The 25,471-nt window shown below is 40.8% G+C and overlaps 1 protein-coding gene across 3 annotated transcripts in view; it reads left to right on the top strand.

The window, feature by feature from the left end:
• The window catches only part of NELL1 (neural EGFL like 1), a 297,795-nt gene that overhangs the window by 1,026 nt on the left and 271,298 nt on the right, over positions 1 to 25,471 (top strand). For all 3 annotated transcript variants that reach the window (XM_039552597.1, XM_039552596.1, XM_039552595.1), the window contains exons 2-3: positions 3,136 to 3,264; positions 23,851 to 24,001. In XM_039552597.1, the coding sequence (XP_039408531.1) occupies positions 3,136 to 3,264; positions 23,851 to 24,001 (280 nt within the window). The remainder of the gene's footprint in view (positions 1 to 3,135; positions 3,265 to 23,850; positions 24,002 to 25,471) is intronic.

Below are 25,471 nucleotides of genomic sequence, written 5' to 3'. Positions count from 1 at the left end.
CTGAAGTTGTGAGAGGAAAGAGCAAAATGCCTCTTCCTTACCATTTGAATGGTTTCACGTGGGCACGTGCAAATGGCTTGGTTGTGTTGAGTGTGCTTTAAGTAAAAGTTTTTCCATCCCCAAATAGCACGTTACACATGTCGAGGAGATTATAAATGTGCTCCATATGTTGCATGGCTGCACATTAGCTAGATGGAGCGTGGCATGATTGCTGGTGCTTGGGTGTAGGTGATAAAGGCAGAAGCAGAGAATAAAAGCTGTCAGAGCTGTAAGGCAGAATTAATTTCTTTTAGGGATTTCCTAGTGACATCATTCATAATTATATAGCTTAATCCTCTAATCTACTGTAGTGCCTTCAGTTCACATTGGGCCGAATCCACCAAGTCCTGAGATGATTTTTACTCCCGCCCACCTGCCTGAAGCATTTGGAGTGTTGCTTGTGTAAGCCACTGATTGAAGGGAAATGGCCCAATTACTTTAAATAGGAATTGAAAGCAACATCATCCAGAATCGGGCCCAGGCGTTGCACAGCTCTCCAGTGAGAGCAGACGGCTTGATGCTTAATTTTTACTTCAGAAATAGATGGTAATTCCAGCTGCTTGTTCCACTGAAGAGAGACAGCATAAAATACTAGATGCAAGTGTGGCTGATATGCCTGTGGTATCTGTCTGATAGACTGGGGGAGACCACAGGGGAAAAGGAGACTTGGTTATCATACTGAAGCTGCTGATTTGTTGTTTATTAATTATTAACTAGGTTTTTGAGTGCCTGCTGCCGTTTGAAGACCCAGCTCAGGAAAATGACTAGGTATTTAAAGCAGTGTAGACTCTTGCTAAATAGTTACTGTGACATTAGAAATGGTCTCTGTTTTCGAAAGTATTTTAAAAGCTGGGAGGGAGAACACCGAAGCTATCACACAAGGTCCTTCACTGGCATAAATTGAAACCTGTGGAGCTACAGTGATGTATACTTGTTGAGCCTTGGGTATTCAGGCTGGAATAAACAGCTTTAATAGAGCAGTGGAGCTACTGTGATTTATGGGAGTGCCTATACTTGCTCACTGTGGTTTCTGTCCCCATCCTGTTGATGGCTGTGACAGAGCTTTCACTTAAATGGGGTTGAGATTTGTCTTACTGAACACAGCTTGTCCTTTCTGTTGAGCAAGTTTTAGTACCTACTTGACCTCCCTTCATATTAGTAGATTATTGCTGATCTGAATAGATGTAACCCCTTTCTAATGAGGGACAGCATACCCTTGTTTCTCACAGGGATGGCAAACACTTGTCTTTGCTGATAGGTAAGTTCACACCATTTACATTGTGCTGCATTTCTGTTGAATGAAAACCTTAGAAGAATAAGAAGTCCTTTCTTGTTTTGGTGCTGGTCTTTATTCCAGGAGGGAAAGGTGTTCTTGGTGCACCAATGTGGACAGTGTCAGTTGTGGTCATTCAGTGCCTGAGTGTCTAGGGTGGAAGTCAAAGATAGTACTAAAAGCCTGGTGATGTTGCTGATTATCTGGGAAGCTTTTACCTTTGAAGAAGTTTATCTGGGTTCTCTAATATTCTCCAATTCCAATTTTCTGAAAAAGGTGTTCATCCCCGTATCCTTATGAAAGCACTGTGTATGTATGGATGTGTCAGCACTCTTGAAGCTTCAGTTCCATCAGATGCCTGTAGATGTTAATTTTCTTTCTAGAGTAAGGTTGCTAGAGACCTCCTAAAGCTGTGTTTTCAGTATTTTTTACTTCTCTGTCTCTTGTGGAGTAGAATCCTCTACCTTAGCACAACATGTTATTCCAACAACTTTTAATCCTTGAGGAAAAGAGAAAGTGCTGGAGTACAGAAGATTTATGAGTAGTATATGTAACTTCTTGTTCGTTCTGTACACCTCAGTAGTTTCTCAGAGCCTTTCAAAGAATCAAACTAGAGTACTTGCTGCTTAAATGATTCAGAAGTATAGTCCTGGAATAACAAATCAATCAATTTAGACCTAAGTGTGAAGTCCACTTAGTGGAAATCAATCTGCACATGCCTTACAGGTAATGTCCTTCCTCCTTGGAAGTCAATGGGACTTTTACCATTGACTTCAGCTGTGTCAGGATTTCGTTCTTGGAGCCTGTTCCTGTTACTAATGATGTTACTGAAAAATTTCATTAGGAAAGTGTTTGGATTCCACATGAGGTATTTGACCTGTGTCTCAGGCAGATCTCACGTCCCTCTTAACTGCTGTGTTGAGAGCAACACTGAGGTCAGGCTGACCTCTTCCCATCCCTAGAAAAATGGAGGTATGTTTGATGAATTTGGTGTGCTAACCATCAAGTTGCCCTGAGCTCATCAACATGGCATTTTCAAACTTGTGCAGTCTGTGTCTTTTCTGTCAATCCCATCAGGTCCCTACCAGATTGAAGAGTACCCAGGCATTTCCTGGTCACAAGCCTTTTATGAATTTCAGGTTTAGGTTTGTACTTTTCCAGTAGGCTCTCCCACAGTGCAGTGGTGCTGCAGCTGGTTTGGGTCAGTGAATGTCTGCTGTTTGTAGGTAGGCTTTGGCAACAACAGAGGCGTGCTTCAGAAGCAATATCAAACACTTTGGTGAGTCACCCAAGGCTCTTAGTCTACAGGATGGTGTTATTTGCCCTACTACCATATCTCCTCCAGGGTTCTTTGGTCCAGCTGGGAAAACGGATTACATTTAGGCTATGAGCTGTGGCCTGGTCAGTTGGTTGCAGCTAGGTAGGAAATGTGAGAGGAATTTTCAGTCCTTACATCTCCCTGGAAATAGTGTGGCCAATAGATGAATGCTGCAAATCTCTCTCATCGTTTTGCATAGGTGGTTATGTTTTCCTTTATTTATTACTCTTTCACCTTATGAAGATACTGGATAAATATATCAGTTTTAGAATGTTTTAACATGTGCGTAGTAAAATCTCTGGGAAGGAAATAGTTTAATTGAAAGACTTGGAATAGAATATCTTCTCTTTCCTGCAGCAGAGCCACTGTCTTATAAGTAATTACTGTGTACAGTGTGTGTGTGAGTGGGAAGGTACTAGAAATGTCTGTGCTAGGTACTCTTCTCTGTTCTTTGCATTACGTGATTTGAAATAAAAATTGATCTAACTCTCTCTGCCTCCAACAGCTGTAGGATTTGGAATGGATCCTGACTTACAAATTGATATCATCACAGAGCTGGATCTGGTGAACACAACCCTGGGGGTAACACAAGTGTCAGGACTACACAATGCCAGCAAAGCATTTTTATTCCAAGGTGAGAGAAACATCTTCAATTTTCTTATCTCGCTTCTGTCTGCATAAGGTCATAAGAGCTTTGATGCTTAACTGATTCCCTGTAATGGTGGTCTTACTTAACTGGTGCTTTCTTTTATTTCTATTTATTGGATTTAGTTCTTGATGTACAGATGATATTTTTGTGTGTGTGTGCTGTCAGGTAGTTGCAAGGAATATTTAGAGAAATATTTCTGGGTAGGTTTTCAATGCTGCCCAATATTTATTTCTCACTAAATATGTCTGAGTGGTTCCAAGGGATGGACTTTGTTGTGTTCTTGTGTTTTTTTCCTCTGTGGTCGTATACATGCAGAGAGACACACAGTAAAGCTGTGTAACTATGAGAAGGCATTTAATGTGTTGACACTGATTGGTAATGTAGCAGGTCTTTCATCAACTTTGTGAAAACTGCTAAAGTGGCCAATAGAGCACTTTTGTATTTAACTCTCCAAGCTGAGTATCAAGGACAGGATAAGTCACTTTGAATTGTGATTTTTTTTTTTTTCTCCCTTCATTAAGTCTTCTAACATAAAGTTTGTGAAATGTTTTAAAATGTCGTTGGTTTTGTTTGTATTTTTACTGAGTGAAATTCTGGATGTAGTTTTACAATGTATTTAAGTAAGGTCTAGATTAAGGGACAATGTCCCAAGGAGTAGAAGCAGTGAGTTGCTACAATATACTGATTACGCAAGAAAGACATTTCTATGACTTGAGATTAACATGTGAATTAAAGCATAATTGGGAACATTTTTATTGTGGAGATTTCCTATGTTTTTTCTTTACTGTGCTTTACTCAGTGTTGAAGTGTGCATGTTAGTGTCTCTCTTTTTCATATCTATCTTCTGTAGCTGTTTTTAGAGGCAAATGATTATGATCTCATTTCGCTTCAGTTCTGGATCTGCAGTCCAAGCTGACTTTACTGTAAGTAATAAAGGAAGTGGGTCTCTAATCTTAGTTCATTCTTTATCTGGCCAAGACCAGTTTAGGAGTCAGAGGAGAGAGACTTCTGGAGACCACCTCAGGATTTGTTTCCTGTCTTTTATGATACAAGGAGCTTAACTCCCAAATTAGTGTCCAGAAGAGCAGCATTGACTCCTTTAATTTAAAGATATCAATTGTTTTTCTTTTGATACCCTGACTCCAGGTTTGTGTATTATGTACAAACAGTATTAAAGTATAGTCATTCCTCTAAGAACTGCAGTGGCCTAAATATGTTAATAATTCCAATTCCTGTTCCATGCAGTTAATTGCAACCATGCTGATGAGCTGTTGTGGTGAGTTTTCACAGACTGGTGGTCAGAGCTGTAGGGAAGAAGTCCGAGATGTGTTTGTCAGGACTTGGATTGAGACCATTGAGACTGAAAGTAGCTTTGAAAGGTTAATGGTGAAGATGTTCTGTTTATTCTCTTATTTTCTCCTTGGAGTTGCCCACCTGTAGTTTAGGAACTTAGGACTGGTGTAAAAAAGGTGGAACTTAAAAAATTCATATGAACAGGTAAACTGAAAGATAAATGTTCATGGGAAGCAATAAACAAACATTCACCGTACGAAATGAATAAACAATGTGAAGACTGTAGTTAGGTAAATAAAGCTTTTTTAAATTCCCAGAACAGAAACTCTTCTTGCACACAGGAACAGCCCTGTGCTTGAGTATCACCTCTAGTGTAAAACTTCCTGGAAGGTGGCTCAGGAAAATGACTCTTCAGTAAAGCTCATCAGCCCTTGGGTCGTGAAAAGACTGAAGGCCTTTGCTGTCAGCTGGGATGGAAGTCTGAGGCTGCCCTGTTGTCTTCTTCCCTTCTTGTTCCTATCTGTTATTTGTTAAATGTCAGCTGTATGTTGGCAGCTGTATGGATTCCCTTTTTAAGTCACAGAGGTGACTTACTGTACAACTACAGTCTGGCTGTGTGCCAGGTCCTTTGGCTGGAACCAGGAGATACTCCTGGTTTGATTTCTATCTTGCCATGCAGTAAAACCAATATAGAACTCGGAGCAATGTATGGACGATTGCTATGTCTAAGTTAGAAGTAATGCGTTCTCCCTCTACAAAAAAACCCCTTGTCCAACATGACACTCCCAGAGGAGAGGAGAGTCTGGAAGTTAGTGCTTAGTTTCAGAATTACTGTATCCTCTTGGACCAGCTATTCCTGCCTGGAAGATGTGGTCCTCTCAGCACAGCTCTGCTCTGGTTTGTCCTTACCACGTGTGAGCAGGTCATGTGTGCTGTGCCTTGCTGGGCTCCACTGCTGCAGTGTGCCCTTGGAGCCTCTGGGCAGGGCTGGACCTGGTTCACCTGGCAGCATGATTACTGCACATGGAGCGACATTAGAAGACCTCTTCCCTAGCCGGCTTTCACTGCTGAGGATTCCCTAGTTTAGGAAATAAAAAGAGTTTGTATGTTCTTTGGCATGTGGTTTTTACAGTGACAGTTTCGCCTGCTACCTTTGACAGCAATGTATCAGGGCTCTGAGCTTACAAAAAAGTTCCCCATGGAATATTTTCTGTCTTGTGAGATGGCTATACTGGAGCTGTTAAAACTGAGAGTGTTCTTTTGCATGTCCCAGCAAGTTTACATCTTTGAGGTAGAGAAATGGTAATTTTTTCCCAACCCGGACAGTTATATGTCCAGGGTAAGTGAAAATATGGAATGTTCTCCTAAGTGAGATTCATTTTTGTGAATGAAACTATTTGAAAGAGAAAGCTCTATAAGTTTTGAGCGTTCTTTCAGTTGCCTTTAGAGGCAAAAAGAGGAAATGAAAAAGGGGGATGATATGAAGATATGCACAAAAGAAAGGGTAACTATTATTTTTAATTAGGCTTTTGATCAGTGATAGCTCTCTTACAGTTAGTGACATACTGTTTGTTACATAGTTTCTGGGGAGTGATGTCATGATTTAATTTATCCTAGAGGAAATGTAGAAAGACTCTTTTTCCCTGGAGAGTTTGTGATTTCAGTCTGAGACCATCCCAGTGAAGCTGGTGGAGTATTCTGATTTTTTAGTAATATTGATATTAACAGCCAAACCTCAGATTTCTGTGTGAAGCAGCTTTATAGGCAAAGAAACAAATTCAGCTCTGTTGCAAATTGTATGACAGTGTGGTAGAACCAAAGTGGCAATTGAGAGATGTGGGCTGCCTTTGGGCAAGCAAATCTGTTCCTAATTCAGAAAACCATAGAAACTTATAATTAAATATGGTCATCTGAGTGGTCCTGCTGGGCATGGACTTTGATTGTTAGAGTATTTCAGCTGGATTTTTGATTGATCAGTTCTGTTATTTGTATGTTTCAGTTCCATTCTCAGTGAAATGGGAATGAAGAAATTTAAAAAAAAAGCAGTGTAAGTGCTGACAGTGTGAATTAGAGGAAATGTAGATATGTAACTCATAATTGCAATTCTGCAAACAGTCTGATTCTTAAGATCCCTAACATTGTGGGGTCTTAATTATGTATGTTTTAATTTATACACACAAGAGTGGGGAAAAATGTCTTTGTGGGCAGATGAGTTGCTGTAGCATGAAGGGACAAAGGAGGGCAAGTGGAGATGCTTGACCAGAGTGCTCCTGGGGAATGGAGCACCAGGATCCTGATGTCTGACCCCTATCTCCAGTGAATTCAAGGAAATGGTTCTGGGCGTGGGTGGAAAATCTGCCTTAAAGAAACATACGGAAAATATGAATTTTTCACCTAATGCCTTACAATAACATCTTACAAACAGTGAATGTAAGACATCTGTAAATAGTATCTTACAGACATGACAAATTTACAGGATCAGAACAGGATTATCATGTAAATTGTAGTACATTAAGAAACCCTGAGCTATGGCTCCTTTGATGGGGCTCAGTCCTGTTCTCTGTTTCAGATAGCAGGGAAGTAGGGCTTGTCCTGACTCTGACTTATCAGGCTCTTGAGTTCAGTGGCAGAGGGAAGCTCTGATGATAAATAAGGCAAGAGGATGTTAACTGGTCATCTTGTTTCTAGATAGACTGAGACCAATTTCTAGCCTAGCTGTTAAATTATGTGATTACTTTAACCCGTCTAACTTTTGTTCCATGTTCAGTTCCTGTTATGGAAGTAAAATTTTTGCAACCTGTCAGCTCTGCCTATTTCTTTTTAATTCTTCCTGCAACATCTCTTTTGAGCTAACAGAGACTTACAGCCTTTACTTAAAAAACAGTTTCCCCCCGCCCCCGAAAGTTTATTAAGGCTTTGCTGTTTCCTTTCCTAGCAATCTGGCAGTATTTTTCAACTGAGCCTTTAAATTAGGAATGGTCTTTTTACTATGTATACTATGTTTAGCACTCAGCAAAAGGAACCACCAAGTACTGTTCAAAGTCTAGAGATACACAGTGCTTTGTTCTTGACCGTTTCTTGACTTGTATTAAACACCCACTGGATTTCTAAGAGAAACACCTGGCCTGGAGCTCCTGCAGCACAGAGTTCAGTCATGTTCCTTATTCCCACTATGTACTAGAGACTGCTGAGTTCTTTTCTGTACTGTCATGGCTCCAACAGGAGAGGTGAAAGAATAACAAGTATCTTAAAGCACAGGGAAAGGCAGTGTTTTTGTGAAAGAAGAGTGAAACTTGCTGAGTTCCTGAAACAAAAGGACTGTCCTGCTTCAGGCCAAAAGAGAGATCAAAGCTGCACTTCTAAGGTGGGTACAGGTGCCTCCCAGAAGACTCTCTTGAGCTTCCAGATGAAGTGCAATCCTCTCTGTTGGTGTTTTCCTTCAGTGTTTTATGAATCCTGACTTTTTTTAGACTAATTCCTCACTTAGAGAGTAGAAGTGTTTCCAGATCCCACTCCAGGAATCTCAGTCCAAGAAGTCAAGTTTTGCAGTGCCAAACTGAAAGAGGTTTGAATGCTGGCCAACTCTGCCGTGTTTTGGTGTATAAGAGCAATTGCCTAAGTTGATCTTGTCATCAGGAGTGGGCACATATCCTTTATTTCAGGCATGCTAGCTCTGCTTCTGGTAGGATAGTCTTCAGCATACACTTGTTGTGCCCTGGTGATGTGCTTGGGGCAGCAGCTCAGCACTGAGCTGTGCTCACTGAATTCCAAGGCCAGGTGAAGGCTGCTGCCTTTGTCCATCTGTGCTGAACTACTCACCCTCAGTCTCAGTGGCCTGGGTACTATGGCCAAGGTTTTAATCCACTTCAAGTGTTAAACTCTGTTACGCCAGCATAATGTGCAAGGTGTGTGAGCTGCAGAGCTCAGAAAATAGCCAAGGACTGGATGAGAGGGAGCAGATAACAGCTGAGGGAGGAAACATGTCATTATTCTTCCTGGGGCAGGTGGTGGGAGGTCTGCAGTGAGCAGGAGAGATAAACTTTTAATTTTGGAATTCAGGCGTCAGTCCCTCTTTATGTGAGATAATGAGACAAGAGTCATTGCTTTCTGTGGGATCCCTCCTGCTATGTTTATAGGAAATATTAAGTATCAGCAGTGTTGTTTTTACAGAGCAGAAATATTATAGTAGCAGAAAAATTAGGAAGGCACAACATGGGTGGCTGGAAATCTTAGTTCTGCTTTCAGCTGTCACAGGAGAGAGTAGCTCTAGTATCTTTTCCATGATGGTGTATCTGGATATCCCACCTTGTGGGAATGCTGGGGCTTTTGGGGCAGACTCTCCGGGCACACCTGAGGCTGCTGGCAGCCCCTTCCTTTATGTGCTTTGGGACAGTTGGCAGAGCAGCTGATGACCCTTGCACTGTTGGAAAGGAATGTCTGTTTATTATTTTTATTTTTTTTTTAACCAGTTATTGCCCACTGTCACTTGAACTTGTGGCTGTGTGCCTGCACAGCTGCTCCCCTCCAGCTGGACAAGATTTTTTTTTTTTCCCCCCTTTTAAAATGCACTTTCCCTGATTTACTGCCGGCCTGGGTGAGGGGCTGGGCTGTTCTCTGAGGTGGGGCTGGCCAGAACCAGCAGTACATCCCCTCACAGGGGTGTCCTGCAGCTCACCACACCACACAGGTTTATCTTTGTGGAAACTCTGCAAGCTCCTTGAACTTGTAAGCTTTTATTTTATTTTTTAAATGTCAGAGTGAGGTATTTTGCCATTGCTGCGTCATGCTGTGTAGGCCTACTCTGGTTCCTACAGGGGTGAGTAAAATTGGGGTTTTGCTCCATGTTGCCTGTGGGATGCCTGTCCTGGGCGTCCTGGGAGTTCACGAGGGAGAGGCAGCTGCCATCAGATAAAAAGCTTTTGTATGTGTCAGTAAAAGCACCTTGACACCTGAGGTGTGGATCAGCCTCTTGCCCCCGTCATGCGGTAACATTCCTTGGTGCTTAATTTTGGCTGTTTCTCTTGTCTTTCCACTGAGGTTTCCCTTCTGAGAATCCCCCTCTCACCTGGGCATGGCAGAATTGGTGGTTTACTCAAAGCTGATCTGCTTTCAGGGCTGGCTGGCTTTGAAGGCAACCACGGGCACCTCTCTTGCCAGTGTGTGTCTGTCCCTATGATGGAGGCTTGTGGGGTTGTGAGAAATAGGGCCCAGCCCATCCCTTGGAGAGTGGGATCCTCACTGGTGCTCCACACCCATCCCTTGAGATGTTCCCTTGTTTTACCAAGCTCCAGCCTGGTCCTTAGGAGCCATGGCAGCTGCCTACCATCCCAGAGTGTTGACAGAGGTGTTAGCCCTTTGTCAGAGCTGCTCTGTGAAGCACAGCTAAAATGAGAATTTAAAGAGGATGCCAACAGCTGGGCTGACTGCAGCCAGCAGGATGGAGGAAACTGTGACTTCTCTGATGGGGATAGTTTCTGGGCTTGTGTCCATCAGCAGGCCTTGATCTCTTCTTGGGGTCTTGAGTGCTTGTCCTGCTTTCACCCCTTCCTTCCCTGCTTTTCACCCCTTCTTCCCTCTGTAGAAGCTGGGAATGAGGGGGGTGAAAGCTGGAAGTCTAGGGACAAGGACTGAGTGACAATGACATGGTTGGGATGAACAGGCTCCCCTGAGAGCCAGGAGTGACACAGGCTGGTGCTGGGCACATGGGTGGAAGCAGCTGGATGAGGTGAACTCTGACAGGCAGGGCAAGGAAATGGCCTCAGATGGGCATGGGGAGGGGAGAGGTGAGAGAAAGAGCTGTATGGAGGAGCTGCAGGCCAAGAAGGAATCAGGTGATGGCCAGGCAGGAAAATTGTGACAAGGATGATACAAGGACTTTAACTTGAGGAAGAAGGGAGAGAGGTGCAGGCATCAAGAGCGTGGTAAGGGGAGCTGTGCACAGCAGCTGGGAGAAGCAGCCTGGAGAGAGAGAGGCAGTGGCCTGGATGGGAAACACAAAGACTGCAGCCTTGGACCAGGGGAGTAGAGTTAGGTAAAGGTTTGCTTATGGTGCAGGCTGCATTAGGGCAGCATAATCAGGAAAAGCACAGAAAGTTTAGATTTGATGTGGCTGTAAAGCACTCGTGGTATTTGACAAGTGCACTGCTATTTAACAAGTGTTTTTGGAGGATGCAACTTGGATAACGTGGGGGTTTGTGTTAGTGAATTAGAACCTTACTTTTGCTGTGTTGCTCACCTGTAAAATTGAGGTGCTAATGCCTCTAACAACAGTGGTATGGAGAATTCATTAATATTTGTAGAAGGCTCAAATACTGTGCTGGAATAAGTAGCTTGGTCATGGTGTGTTCTGCCTTCAGAGGAGGATTTGAATATGGTAGATTTACTGTTCAAGGTGAGCCTTGAACAATAAAAATAAAGCAAAACTTAGGATCCTTGTTTGTTAAATAGTTTTTACTTTGTTCTTTCCTTTGTGCACTGACTGTGAGACAGGAGCCCCCTGGAAAAAGGTGTGTGATGCTGTAGTTAAGAAAGGTTTTGGAATATTCATCCCCAGAGGGTTGAGCAAGGTGTGCTTGTGATACTTTAATTCAAACATCTGCCTAACTTATATAAATTATATATATATATTTTAATAGAGCTAATATTTTAATGTGTTTTGTATACACAATGCAATTTTTTTCTTTCAGTGAAGCCATTAGTCTAAGTGTGGGTTTTTACCTTTGCAAAAACCATTTTCAGAACAGACAAATGATCTGGAATTGAATACAGTGAGCTAAGAGGGGTTGAGTGAGATGAATCATCTTCAGTGGAGAAAATTAAAGATCACCTGAGACATAATTATTAAACAATGCTTTGAGGCTTTGAAGATACATAAACTACTATTAACTTTGTCAGTTCCCAGAGGTAGTTTTTAAAATACTCTTAAATACCCATCCTGTCTTGGCTGTTTCTTGTTTAACGTTTGAATTGTTAGAAACTTGTCTAGGTGTAAAATTTATCCAGCATATTGATATGAAGGTATAACTTGTAAATCATTTCAGAGTTTCTCATTCTGTATTCTCTTGTTTAAAACACCCCTGCCCCCTGCTTCGGAGTAAGTGTAGACTAAAATAGAAAACTAGTCACACTAAACAACAGTGACCAATTTCTACTTTTCCTTTTTTTCCCCCGTCCTGAATGCTGTCATGCTGGCTTCTGTTACTTGACATTTTTTGAATTTCCCATCATGTCTGTAATGATTAGGAGAGAATTCTGAGCACACATTGCCTCTGTCCTTGACAGTTATTTTTGCTTTCCTGGGAGGCAGTAATTGTGCTACTTGTCTTCATTTGCCACGATGGTGAGTACAGAGGGGAAGTGGGATAAGCACTTCAGTACTTCTGTAGTGTGCTAAAAGCCTTGAATGCTTCTGGCAACCTGTTGACAAAGTCCTATCATGAAGATAAGCAGAAAGGAAACAAAAGTTCTTTGCTCTTTAATGGGCTGAGAGGGGGATGCAGAAATTAGTTTCTGATGCTGCTAGTAAGGGTGTTCCACACCATGTGAACATCTAAGTCCTTAAAATGAAAGTAGCTCAGATGAAAGTAAGAATAACAGTTTGAGCTTCTTGTATCTTCATCAGAATAGGAATACAACAAAAATTCTTTCTTGTGCAACAATTTTGGCAAATGGATACTCTTAAGTCATATCATACTGTAATTAGCTCCTTGTTTAGTAAACAAGTATTAAAGTGGAGTAACAATATTCTATAGCATCTTGTCAGATGCTTGTGAGAGCTGTGGGAAGTTGGGGTGGAGCAGAGTTGGCACTGGAGTTGTGCTGCCTTGGGGCAAGTCCCTGAGTAGTGTGGGTAAAGAATCCTGCCCCAGCCCCTGCACCTCATATTGCAGCTCTGGGTTGCTGAACAGATGCTGGGTTAAAAGAGAACAGAACTGGAGCATTAGTAGGAACTGCTGAGCTAAAACTGCTTGAAATGCAGAGGATGGGAAAAGCAATGCTCAAGAATTGAGTTCTCACTGTAGGCAATGAAACAAAGTGGCACATTATGGTGTATTTTGACCCCAAGGGTGAAATCTTTAATTTTAAACCAATTTTAGTAGAAACTTGTTAATAACTGAGAAAAATATTTACACTCGGCCAACTTGATTAAATTACTTCTAAACACAGCTACATCTTTTGCCTAAGAGGAAGTGGTGTTATTTGAAATTACTATCACATGAGATTTTTTTTAAGATTTTGTACCTTAAAGAAGTACACAAGGGCAGATGCAACCAGACCTTATAAAGGAGCCAGGCATGGACCATTTCCTGTGGTGAAAAATCCTGCTGTCTTGAACTATCTATCAAGAATAAAGATTAGATGCTACTTGAGACCTCAACCTACTTCTTCTATGCCAAATTGTAGAATAATCCAGCCACCTGCCATGTGGGTGTATAAATGGCACAGAAGGGGAACGCTTTTTCTGTTATTTTTTCATTTTCACCACATAAATGGCATGAAGCATTCATGTCATACTGTGCTGGTTTTATGGCATTATATCATGTGATTGCCTTGCTTTTTGTGGCCTATTCAATGATACAAAGTGCAGAACATTAGGTTTTTATTTTTTCGAATATAATGGGCAAAAATTGGTTTTGGCACCTGATGCCCACTCTAACATGGGGTGAAATCCTTCGTTATAGGTTGTGTATCTGCTAAAATAGCAAAGTTGGTCCTGTAATTCTGACAACAGGGATCTGGGAATCACTGTTTTAGAGCAGTAAGTCCTGTAGCTCAGAATTGATTTTGCTTCCTAAAAACCTCTCATTGCAGCTTTTCTGTCCCCCATCCTCCCTCATTTGTGGCAACATGTCTTACATTACAGCAGAGTTTGTTGTGGGTCCCCTGTGCTGTAAATAGGAAAAATAGTATAGGATCACTACAGCTGCAGGGACTGTTTTAGTCTGTCTTCCCTTGCACATACAGGTGACTCCTCCCTCTGCCCTCTGAAACTGTGAGTTTTCCATTTGGTATCAGTGGGAACAGATGCTTCCAAAGGAGATAAATTTGTGTTGTAAAGCTTAGCTCTCTATTGTGTAGCCCCCTTCTTTTATTTTTTTATTTTCATTTTTAAAAAACTTTTTGTAAACTGGAACATAGCAAGGATCTTCTAAGAGTGAAATACACCTAAAACTGGATCTTGGAGTTTAAATACTTGTTGCTTCTATGATGGGCTGTCTACAGATGGCATTAATATCTGCCTCTGTTTCTCTCTTTCTACTTCAGCTCATTGAGAATAATAATTTTGAAAATTTACAGCCTCTTCCTGGGGACTGGGGAAAATAACAAAGCCAAGATATGTGGGAGGAGAGTGGGGTTTGTGTGTGTATGTGTCATAATTTTTCTTCATCTGTGGAGGACTCTACAGATGCTCATCATGCTGTTTGGAAAGTGAAGCAGCACAGCCTTGAAACATGATATTTGTAGAATAATTTGGTAAATGCTGATGATTTGGAAACCTCGTGTATTGCTCTTACCCGAAGCCTTCCTTTTAAGGAAATGTACTGACAAGCTGTGGTAGGAGGACCCTGCAGTATTAGGTACAGCGATCTTGTTTGGGAAATGGTGGAAGTAATTTAGGTTTCCTTCATTGTAACTAATTATGGAGCCAGAAAAAAAAGTTTCTCTTTTACAATAGCATTGCTCACATATTTAAATTATGTCCTCTGCTTTAGCTTTTTGTTCTCTGATACTGGCATTGCTTTTAATGTTTTTTGATATCATGTGAGGGCCAGCTTTCAGACAGGATATTCGGCTCGTCTTGCTTCGTGCCATCCTAATCGCTTCGAAATGTAGTCATTAAAAAAAAGAGTAAACATTATTGCTGGTGTTACTGCTAATGGCAAGAAACGCAGAAAAGGGGGGACACATGTGGCAGTTCTATTTAAATAAAAGCTTACTTTCAGAAACAAAGGCTTATGGAGAAAAAGGGAGCTCTTAGTACCCCAATCACGTTTCCTGTTACGGATGAACCCACAGCAATGGATGCTATCAAAGTTGTCATATTTTATTCATGAGTTGTGGTATGCTTGGGTGAAATAAGAAAAGCAATGCTCCAAATCATAATTATGGTGTAAAAAGATAAAACAGTTATTATTGTGACTTTTTAAAAGAAATTATTAAATCTCTCAAATAAATCATATAAAACTCATGGAGAATGACTAAGTATGTTAGCTATTTATGGCTCTTTGTTGTGGGTGTTGTGAAACACTTCACCAATAGCGTTTATACTTATTCTGGGAGAAAAATATAAATGTGTGCTTATGTATGTTCCAAGAAACAAAGACATCTAGAATATTGAGTATAAACATAAAGAGGCTGACAGCAGAAATTATACTTCAGTAGAGAAGGACTCTGACAAATGTATTATGCCTCATGCTGTTATCATGCAGTTAATAAATAAAACAGACACCCAGGATTTAATTTGCTTTAGCAATAACATGAAGGGATTTTTTTCCTCAGGGAAAGAAAACAAAAGGGAGAATTAGTTCGTGAAACATGTGTTGTTTAATGCTTGTATAAATCATATATAGAGTATAAAAAAACCCCAAACCATAACATTTTAGCAATACATGACCTGTGCTTTAAAAGTAATTAAAAAACTATTTAGACTGTCAAGTCTTTGGGAGTTTTTGAACCAAGAGAGCACTTCAGCGTATGCTTGCTCAAACTCTAGGAGAATTTCATTGTCTTTAGTTGATTATTCATGTGATAAAATGACTGGAAATGAAAACCTGTGTGTAGGTGTACCCAGGTCTGTTAGCTGCATTAGGCATAGTAACCTCTCTCCACAGTGAAGAAACTAAGTCAGATTTCTGCTTAGCTGAAATGTCCCTTTTAATGAACTATTTTAAGTAGTATTTTGGTTTACACATTTAAGAATGCAGGTTTTCACCAGGGAGGCAAATTGTAATTTCTGTGTGGCCTCACTGAAGCTAGACTGGGATTTTCAGCGAAGTCAGAGTAATTTAGGCATTCAGCTTCTCTCCTGCTCCAGTGGAATCTGGTACTTAAAATTTTTTTGAAATGTGTTACTTGTTGGCTGTATCTCTTATATTAGTGGTAAACTTAGGAATCATAAAGCACTTCAGAAGTACTTGTGATTATTTTTTTAAAATATTGTTGCCATGAATTATGAGCAGCATTTATTATTACCTGGAAGAAAGAAGAGTGCTAAATGAGAAATCAGAATGATTACGTATTGCTTACAAATATAAATGGATTAATCTCTGTGTGTTCTATTAAGCTTATATTTTATTTCTGGATTGCCAACACACTTGGAGTTATAGTGGAAGGAAGTAAGACCAAACCTACAGTTAGTACTTATTTGCAAAACTTGCCTTCTTTGTCTGATTTTTAGTTCTAGGGGTTCCTCACCTTGTGGTACCACCTTAAGTTTCCTTTAAACAAATGCAGAACGTGTTTTGCAAGTTTTGGTATCTATTATTATAATTTTTAAAAGCAACCTCTAATATTTTTGTGTGACTTCAAGCATACTTGAAAATGCTTTGTAGAAGGTGAAGAAAAAAGATGTTTAGCTTGCTTTTGCATGAAGCCATATTTTTGAGTGGCTCATTATTTGTGTGTGACATTAGTATTTAATATACTCTTGAAAGAGATCCCTGAAGTGGCCAGTACTCCTCCTGTAAAATTGGACAGCACACTGGGAATGATTCTTGGCAATTACTCCATTTTCCTGGTGTTGCCACTGGCTCTGTTCACAGTGTTGCTGGTATAAATCCATGTTCTTTCTGTTAAAATGTTTTCATTTTCCAAATTTTGAAAGAGCAATCTTTATAGCCACAATAACGTGATACCTTATCTAATGTAAGTAAAGAGTGGAAAAGATGATACAGTCAGTGACTCCTGAACTAATTAACTAACAACACATGTAATTTGATTAACTCACATGATTTAAAAGCAGATTATGTGCTTTTAGTGATAGTGAACTTCTGAAGCATTTCAACGAAGAATTTAATTTAAGGGGTCAACCATTTGTAAACAGTCTTGATTTCAGCATGAATCCCTTGAGGAAACAACAGGGCCTACTTGAGAAGACGAGCTCAGCAGCCACTTAAAATGCTTGAAGTAAGTTCAAGGAGCTGCCTTGAGTAACAGGTGATGTGTTGCCTCAGCAAGGTGATGTCTGTTGTTGACAGCAGGAAACCTGCCCCAAAGCCCCTTAGCTGACCGCAGGCTTCTGATTTTGGTCCATAGCAGCCAGTTGGTTTGATGACAATGTCAGTCACTGGGCTTTGAGTGTAACCAGGCTGCTGCTTCTCCTCGTGCTGCTGGAGAGGTGATTCCAGTGCTTTCCTTGGTCATTCTGCCCATGTGGGTGGAAAAGACAAGGAAAAGCCCTGGGGGGCAGGAAACCAATATGAATTTTCATGATATAGGATTTGCTACAGCTCTCTGGCGCTGTGATTTCTCTGCCACTGAAGGCACCTTTGGCTGGCTGGGGCTGGAGAAGCAGAGGTGGCTGCCTTCACTGTTGGCATGTGTTCATTTCCAGGTCTTGTGCAGTATCTGCTGCTCTGTTTGTTCCAGAGTACTCAGTTGCCAGGGTTCAGTTTGAAATGCTGATAAAGCAAACAGAGGACTTAAGACTCTCTGACAACTACTTAATTAGCATGAGTGTGGTCACTCTAGCTGGTGCTCAAGTCAAGGCAATTTTCAAGAAGTGAAGAGTCTGACACTAAGGCATTAAATCACCTAAATTAGTGGATGAGGAGAAACTGTGATTTGATAATATTCTCTGATTTCTTCAGTGACTCAAAATGCTCCTGCCCCTGGCATGTGGAGTTCTAGGACTGGGTTTGCAATGATTTCCTGAAAGGATTTTTATTTATATGTATATATAATTTTAAATGCTACATGAATTTTGTTAGGAGAGACCTATTTGTAAACTAGTTTACAAACATGTATATCAAAATGACAGCAGTATATGAGCATATATAGCCAAGGGTAGTTTTGCATGATGCAAAAGTAGAGTTTACATTGAATTACTATTTTTCCACCTAGCAGAACTGCTTTTGCTGTATAGTCATGGGAACTTACCTTTGTGACATTAGCTGTTCACCCTGGTAATTGCTCCATCCTCTAATTTAATGAAAACCCATTAAACCAAAACAATAATTAAAATGAGACATCATCTCTGTAGGAGTCTTGCATATTAAAATCACCAAACATTTCACTGCAGACGGATCTTATTCTTGAGCAACACTGTTTGAAGCAACATGTAAAAAGTGATTTACAATGAATAATCAGAATTTAGAAAGCTGTGCTGTTGAACATGATTTCCTACAGTTTATTACTGACTCTGAGTGGAGCTAGCAAGGCAAAAACAACTACAGTGTCTTCTTATGCTGGTGAGAATACACAGGAGCAGAGATGTGCTTATGAGAATACATCATGCCCTCTTTGGTCCTCCCTGGCAGCATAGTTTTTCAGAGGAGGGTAAGGTGTTTTGACCCCTCTCTTTGGGTTGCTGGCAAGTAGAACAGATGGTCCTGGTCCCCACTGTTCCAGTGCAGGGGCCCCAGAGAGCAACAAAATGCTGGCTTAGCACCTTAACATAAATTTACATTTATTTTCCCTTGGCAGTACCCCCAGCTTACTGAACCCCATCATTTAGCTTGGGTGGAAGCAGTGCAGGCAAGCGGGTCTCTGCAGCACGGTGGGGGCTGTCTGCAGCCTTAGTGCTTATGGCTCAACTGAGCTCCCAAAGTGCTCAGAGAGATGTGCATGGCTCTGTGCCTTTTCCTGCAACAGAAGCATGTTGTGAAGTTTTCTATTTTCTTTGCAAATAAAGAGAAATTTATGTGAATTTATCCCCATAGCTCAAAATAAAAAATTGGTGGTATCTGCAAATATCTGCATTTTGCTCTTGGTAAGTAGGGAGGGACAAGTACCTGAAGCATTTCTCTGCTTGGCAGTGAAATGATTAGTTTTGGAGAAGATCCCCATAATTAGTGTTAGCATCCCTTCTGGAAATTTTTGTAACTTGTGTAGACTGAGGAATGCTTCTAGAAGGGTGGAAACGAGTGGGAATGGGCATTTATCCCTGGTGGTTTGCGTTGTTGGTTGGTGGGTTTTTTGTTGTTGTTTATTTTGTGTGTGGTTTTTTTTGTTGTTGTTGGTTTTTTTTTGTGGTGGTGTTTTTTTTTTTTTTTTTTTTTTTTTAAACCAGTTCTTCAAAAGACATTTTTTGAGACCAGTGTGCAGGAGGGGGGAGTAGGTGCACTGGATCCCACATGACTCAGAGGCTTTGGTGAAGCAACTGCTTCAGTGAACAAGCATGGTTTTGTGATGCTGTTGTGTGTTTTCATCCTCAGCAACCGTTAGGAACTGCCTACACTGAGAGTTGCTAGTTTTGGATCATGCTTCTAATCTTGTTTTCATTTTTGTAAAGCTGGTGACTTAAAAAAGTGGGGCACTGGGTGATTTTTTGTTTTATTTTTTTTAATACAATTTTCAGTTTTATTGGATTTTGCCCATAGCAAGGTAAAAGTCCAAAAGCTGTAATATTCAATTCTTTAATTGCTATAGCTTAAATCCAGATTCTCTGTTGTTGCAGGATTAATTTCTACTTGCTTGTCCAGAGTGACTGTTCCGAGGTTCTTCTGAAAGCATGTTGAAGCAAATAGCTTTAAAATGATTGAAGTTACCAATAAAGCAATATGTTCTGCAGTATGTTCTCTGCCAAGGGAAGTAAAAGGTATTCAAGCAGGCTAGTGAATGATAAAATGTACCTATTGCTTTAGAAAATGAGTTGATTCAGAACTGAATTTTAGTATTTTTCCTCTAATGGAGGCATCTCGTCAAGAAAAATTATTCCCCAGATGGATTAGGATTCAGCATTTAACAACTGGTGAACATTTTTCATCACTTAACATTCCATCCCAAATGGTCATGTATTTCCCTTCGTACCGTGGATTGTTGTCACTGTCAAAGGAAGCTTGGCAAGACCTTTGCTTTCTTTCCTAGCATTATCCTTTTCCTTCTTTAACTCATTTTGTCTGCTTCTGTGTGGTGGTGATTTTCTTACACTGTTTCTAATGGAGCTGATGCCAACTCCTCCATTTCTCTTATCTGGGACTTCTAATATGTTCAGGGTTATAAATGGCAAAAGCCTGAGGTTTTAATTTTTAGTTGCTACAGCTGGTGATGCATAGAGCATTGAATCCACACAGGAAGATGTGACTTGAGGGTCTAAATCAGGTTGGGTAAGGACTGATGGTGACCCTGAGTTATTGTACCAAATTCCATTTGTCATTTAGGGCTAGTGTGCGCTGAAATACCTGCACAGTTCATAGATATGAGGTAAAGCCAGGCCTTACATCGTTGGCCCCAGAGCAGCATCGCCATTCATTTGGTTTTAAGGTGAAGTGAAAACACCTATGTTAAAATAAAAGTTTGACACTTATATGGAAGGTGCTGATAGTGAGTACTGTTGAGTAGTTACAGGTATGGGTAAGATTTCTCAGTGTGGCTCAGGGTGTAAGAACTTGCTGCAGCTGGGCAGGGTGCTGTGGTGTGCTCTGCAGCCAGAGCTGTGCTGTCAGTGTAGGCCTGGGTGCTGCTTCCTCTTGCAGCTCTTTTTGGCTTGGCAGGGCTGTGCTGGTCAGGGGCTGAATGGGCTCTCAGGGGACAAGGCATCCAGGAGAAGGCAAGGTGGCATCTCTGGGTGTGGGGGAGATTGGGCCGGGGGGGGGGATGGTAGCGACTAAATGGCTGTTGTTGTCTGTCCTGGGAAACTGGACCATTGGTTTGTGTTTGGCACTTCTTCCTTGGACCCACAGCTTAAAGAAAAAAGAATTAAAATCAAGCAACAGATATGCTCTCTCTGACATAGGTGTGTCTTGTGCTTTTGTTTTGCTGAAGGTAGAAAGTTACCTTTACTTGGTACTCTGAGATGATTTGTGTCTCTTGGACTTGCCTATAACTGAGTATGCTTTCTTTCTTTCCTCGTTTAATTTTAGAAACACTCTGGTATGTTTTAAAAAACCCTCCAGACAGTCACTATTTCAAATTAAGAAAATATAATCACATAGAAGGGCATATGAAAGTCGTATCTGTGTTTGTTTATTTTGCTGAGATTGCATTATCATTCAAGCATGAAGCAACGTTTCAGTGAAGATTGCTGTATAAACCTATGTTGTTCTATATTATGTAGGAAATATGACATTTCATTACAAGCAGACAGTTATTTTTATAGAGAGCATAAAAAGTATTTTGCCTTTCAGGCACCTGTGGTGAGGGGGTGTATGTATTCTCAATTTTTCTTTTTTTTTTTTTTTTGTTGAAGTGTGAAAATCTACCTGGAAATAGAAGGCTCTTATTCTAAATGGATTCTACTCCCAGTTCATTTGTATGGTATTTTCTGCAGAAATCAAGCAAAACACAAACTTGACGTTCCTGGGGATGGTGTGTGAGGGCAGACACTGCCAGAGAGGTGTGGGGGGCTGTGCCATGCGGGCAGGAGCTGGGTGATGTAGTGTTGTCTGCAAAACCCCTCCTTCCCAGCATCTGGGTTCCAGGTTGCGAGCCCAGGTTGTGCTCAGCACTGGGACAGTCTCAGCTCCAAAATCCCAGGCTGTGTGCCCTCTGCATCCCCACCAGCCTTGCTGGGCTTCTCAGCTTACCAGTCCAGTTGCATTTGCCATCTCACCGTGGAACTAATGGGAGAGTTCCCTTGTAGTTACTGAGATTGGGCTGTGAAAAGCAGCATTTCTGTAGACATTTTTGCATCTGCAAGAAAATTTTTCACCTGTGTAGTAGGGATGCCTCAAGGTGCTGGTAATGACTGGACTTGCTCCCCAAATACATAGCACTGTACTTAGAAGTGTGTTAGTTTCCAAAAGCCTGGTTATATAACTTTGTTTGTACCAATTACACTAGCACAGCGTTGCAAAGCAGTCTGTCAATACTATTTGTTACCCAGTAGTTTGGACCCAACACTCTGGAATTTCAGAACTTTGGATTTTCCCGGTTTTAATCAATAGTGAACAAATATCAGTGTTTCATGTGGTTTTGGTATACTCATATCTAGGAAGAGGTGGTAGAGACTAGCAAAATATTTCAAAGTATGTTTCTAGCTGAAGTAATCAGTGCAGTGATGAACCATAGATGATTCCGAGCAAGGAGCCTTATATTTTTGTATAAAATTTGATGGATAGGTGGTGGGAAGTGGCCCTTCCTATAATGAGAAACTGTTGTACTTTGCAAGGCTTGACTGAAGTTTAAACATATATGTTCCACTGACAGCACTGCCTGTGCTTTCATGTTAAAGAATTTTTGAAAGCTTTGTTAAGGCATATTTTATTTCTGGTAATTGTGACACCTTTAAGAAAAAAAAATTGTAAGATATGAAGGTTTTAACCTTCAAAAAGTGATAATTATCTTCATCTGTCACTTCTTGGACACTTTACCTCTGAGTCTTACTTGTGCCTTGGAACTAGCTACCAGTGGGTTGTCTGTTTCTGTAGATATCAAACTGGATATTGGCCAGTTTATGGGTCTGTGGGAGACATGGTTCTGTATCTCTTGCATCAGCTTTTTAAAAGAAAAATACATGATATTTATGACCAGTATTAACACCTGCTAGGTGAAGATAATTATACAGATAATGAAAGCTAATAGATAAAGACAAAATCTGGTCTTCTGTGCTGAATTGTTTATTCTTCTATTCCACTATATGATGGCAGTGGAGATGATTTCTGCTCTTAGAAGCTTTTTCCTCTGCTATGATAAAAGTGGCACTGGACAGACAAGTAGTTTATTGCTGTAAAGTGGGCCCTGTATTTATTTATCAGGGGAACTCGAGCCCCTGGCAAAGATTTTTAAAAGATGACTAGTGTTTTGGATGTCTGATCTGTAGTACTTCTCAGGGGTGAGCCTTTCAGAGTGCAAGCATGTTACGAGTCTGGGTGTGTAAGCTCATTTGGAGGGCTTTAAGCGGCACAGAAAAAAACTGAGACACCCAATTACCAAACATGCTTGAATACCTTTTCCTTGGAATTTGGTTTCAGTCCATGGCATTCCCTCAGTAGTTGTGTGTTTGAGGTTTTAGGTTGTTTTCCAAGCCAGTCTGTCTTCTCTGTCAGCAAAGCCTCATTTAATGACACAACGGGGCCTTTTTGTAGCATTGTTTTGTTTTTTTTTTTCCCTGCAGTGAAATTCTGAATTGTAATTTTCATCACTCTTTTGTGTGTTACATCACGCATGCTGGGCTGGATTCTCAGCATTCAGTGGAGTTATCTGGTTTTTCACCAGCTGAGAATTTGTGCCAGCATTTTTGGCTTCAAAGTAAAACCTTTGGAAAGGAAGCACACTGGGTTTCTAATTGGTTGTGACATCCAGGAACTACAAGTGTGTGACAAAGGCCCAGCATGAGAGACATGGAAATGGGCGGGAAGGTGAAATGCCATGATTTCTCTGTTTCGTTGTTAATTGTCTTTCATAATGATGATGTATAGTGAATAAAAGGATGAGTTAAAAAGGAATACAGTGGGAGATGATGCATTTGATTCTTAGAAGATCAACTATGAGAAGGTATGCTGCTTGGACATCATCAGGATTAGTGAGGCTGGAATGCTTCTGCATATGTCTGGTCAGGCTGTAGTTTAATAAATATTGTATGAGCTGTCATACTTTGCTTGTTTAAAGTGAGAAATCCCTGAAACGGCCGTGGATTGCGAGCGTCTTGTATTTATTTCTCGGGCAGGAGCGCAGCCGTATAGCATTATTAGCAATAATACATCTCTGCCTTACACTGTGCAAGGACGGGTTTCCTGTGATGTACGAGGGAGAGGTGGTAACAGAGTCAGTGGTAAAAGCTGAAATTGGAGCTTGGTGAATTGTGTTGGGAGAGGCAGTGCCTGAGATTTCTCAGAATTTAGGAGCCTATTTATCTGACTGCAGCAAACCTTATTTACAGCAACTTAATCTGCTCACAGCAGACACAAATGGCTCAGCATCCTGTCAAAAAATCCATCAGAAAATCAGTAGCCGACCAGTTGTGAACTTGTCAAAGTGACAAGTGGGCATGCTGACAGAGATGGCATTTAGGTTTTTCATTGAAAAAATGCAGTGGTGGACCATGGTAGATGACTCTCAAAAATGAAAAATATTGATGTGAAAATGAAAAATGTGATCTGAATCTTTCTGACTTAGCATTTTTACTAGACTGTTATTTCCCTTTTTTTTTTTTTTTTTTTTTAAAAATAAAATTCTTAGATACAGAAAGAGAAATCCATGCAGCGCCCCATGTGAGTGAGAAGTTAATTCAGCTCTTCCGGAATAAAAGTGAGTTCACGTTTCTGGCCACTCTGCAACAAAAGGCATCGACTTCTGGAGTTATATTGTCCATCCGAGAGTTAGAGCACAGGTAAGAGGAATTTGTTTCTCTCTTGCAACAGCAGCAACATAAAAGATACTGAGTGCTCAGTGGTCTGTTTGGACAATGTGTTGAAATGGTAGATGGAAAATCTAACATACAAGTTAGAGCCTTTCTTCATAGTTTGCAATTTGCTACTTTTTTCTAGTTCTTTTTTGTTAGAGGAGGAATTCATTATTTATGTGTCCTGGTCTGTAAAATAACTTAAACAGAAAGATCAAAGCCAATGTAGTATAAATGCAATGCACTTTGGAAGTTACAAACCTTGTAATGCAATTTTCCTGACTAGTTTATTAAATGTGCTTTGGAGTTTGCTTTTTCATAAAAGTTAAACTTGCACGTTTCTTGCTTCACTATGTTTTATAACATTGTAAAAGAATATGTTTTCTTTGAGATTCAGCAACTAAGCTATTAAACAATTAAGCTACTTGTGCTTCCATATAATACTGTGTATGTTTTCTTCCCAACATAAATACATTATATTCCTATTTCATGTATGTCTCTTCCCCCCCTTTTATTTTCTGGTTGTCAGTGTAGGAAGAAAAAGAGGTCTCTTTGATTATCTGTTTCAGTGGCAGACATCAGTTTACAAAAAAAGATGTACTTTGTATTATGGTCCATAATACAATTCCAATGACGTTTTGATGTTTCAAAGTCTGTGTTGCATCAAACAGTCTCCTATTTGTAACTCTGTGAATGCTTTTTTAATAATTTCTTCGGTCTTGAAGGACCTTTGTTTCTAGTCTGACACAAAATACTCATGCTGGTCTTTCCTGTTGTAATACAAGTAATGAGACATTCTTTGGTTGCTCCCATTTCAAATCTAATACCAGTTATTCTGCAGCGCTTCTATTAAAAAAATCCTATTGGTATTTGTCTTAATCATGTATGTTGCAGTGACTGCTCTCTTCAGCCCGGCCAGCACCTGCGGTGTGCGGCAGGAGTGGGAAGCAGCCGAAGGCTCAAGGCTTTAAAGCTGCTCCTCTGGAGTTCAGCTCTGCCCAGGGGAGCTGAAGCCCCAGGTGCTGTGGCTGTCAGCAGCCCCTATGAGGGAGAAGATAAGAAGTTGCAAGGAGGCTTGTCTGTGGATACAGTTTCAGGTTTATTGCCAGAAGGGAGTCCAGGGAGAACAAGCACAGAGTAATGGTGTGCAACAACTTATAAGGGAGAGTGTTACAAGGGGGAACGGCCTGGCCATGGGCCAATAGGGATTTCTGGGGGAGGGGATATGGATAGGGATGGACATTCACACAGATCAATGGTCTTAAGGGGAGGGAAAGGGATCACATGCCCCAATGGGGCGTCGAGGTTTAGGGGATTTCCAGAGGGCAGGTATCAGAAAGGGGCAGAATCTCAGGGGATTGACAAAAGCCATACAAGGATAAACAGGGAGGGTTGAGGTGATGGACACCGAACTTTCTGGAATAATGGGAGGAGTTTGGGTGATTGATGGAGCACCGA

Source organism: Corvus cornix, chromosome 5 (genome assembly GCF_000738735.6).
Source record: "Corvus cornix cornix isolate S_Up_H32 chromosome 5, ASM73873v5, whole genome shotgun sequence".
Taxonomy (NCBI): domain Eukaryota; kingdom Metazoa; phylum Chordata; class Aves; order Passeriformes; family Corvidae; genus Corvus; species Corvus cornix.
This window is presented reverse-complemented; position numbering and strand designations above follow the sequence as displayed.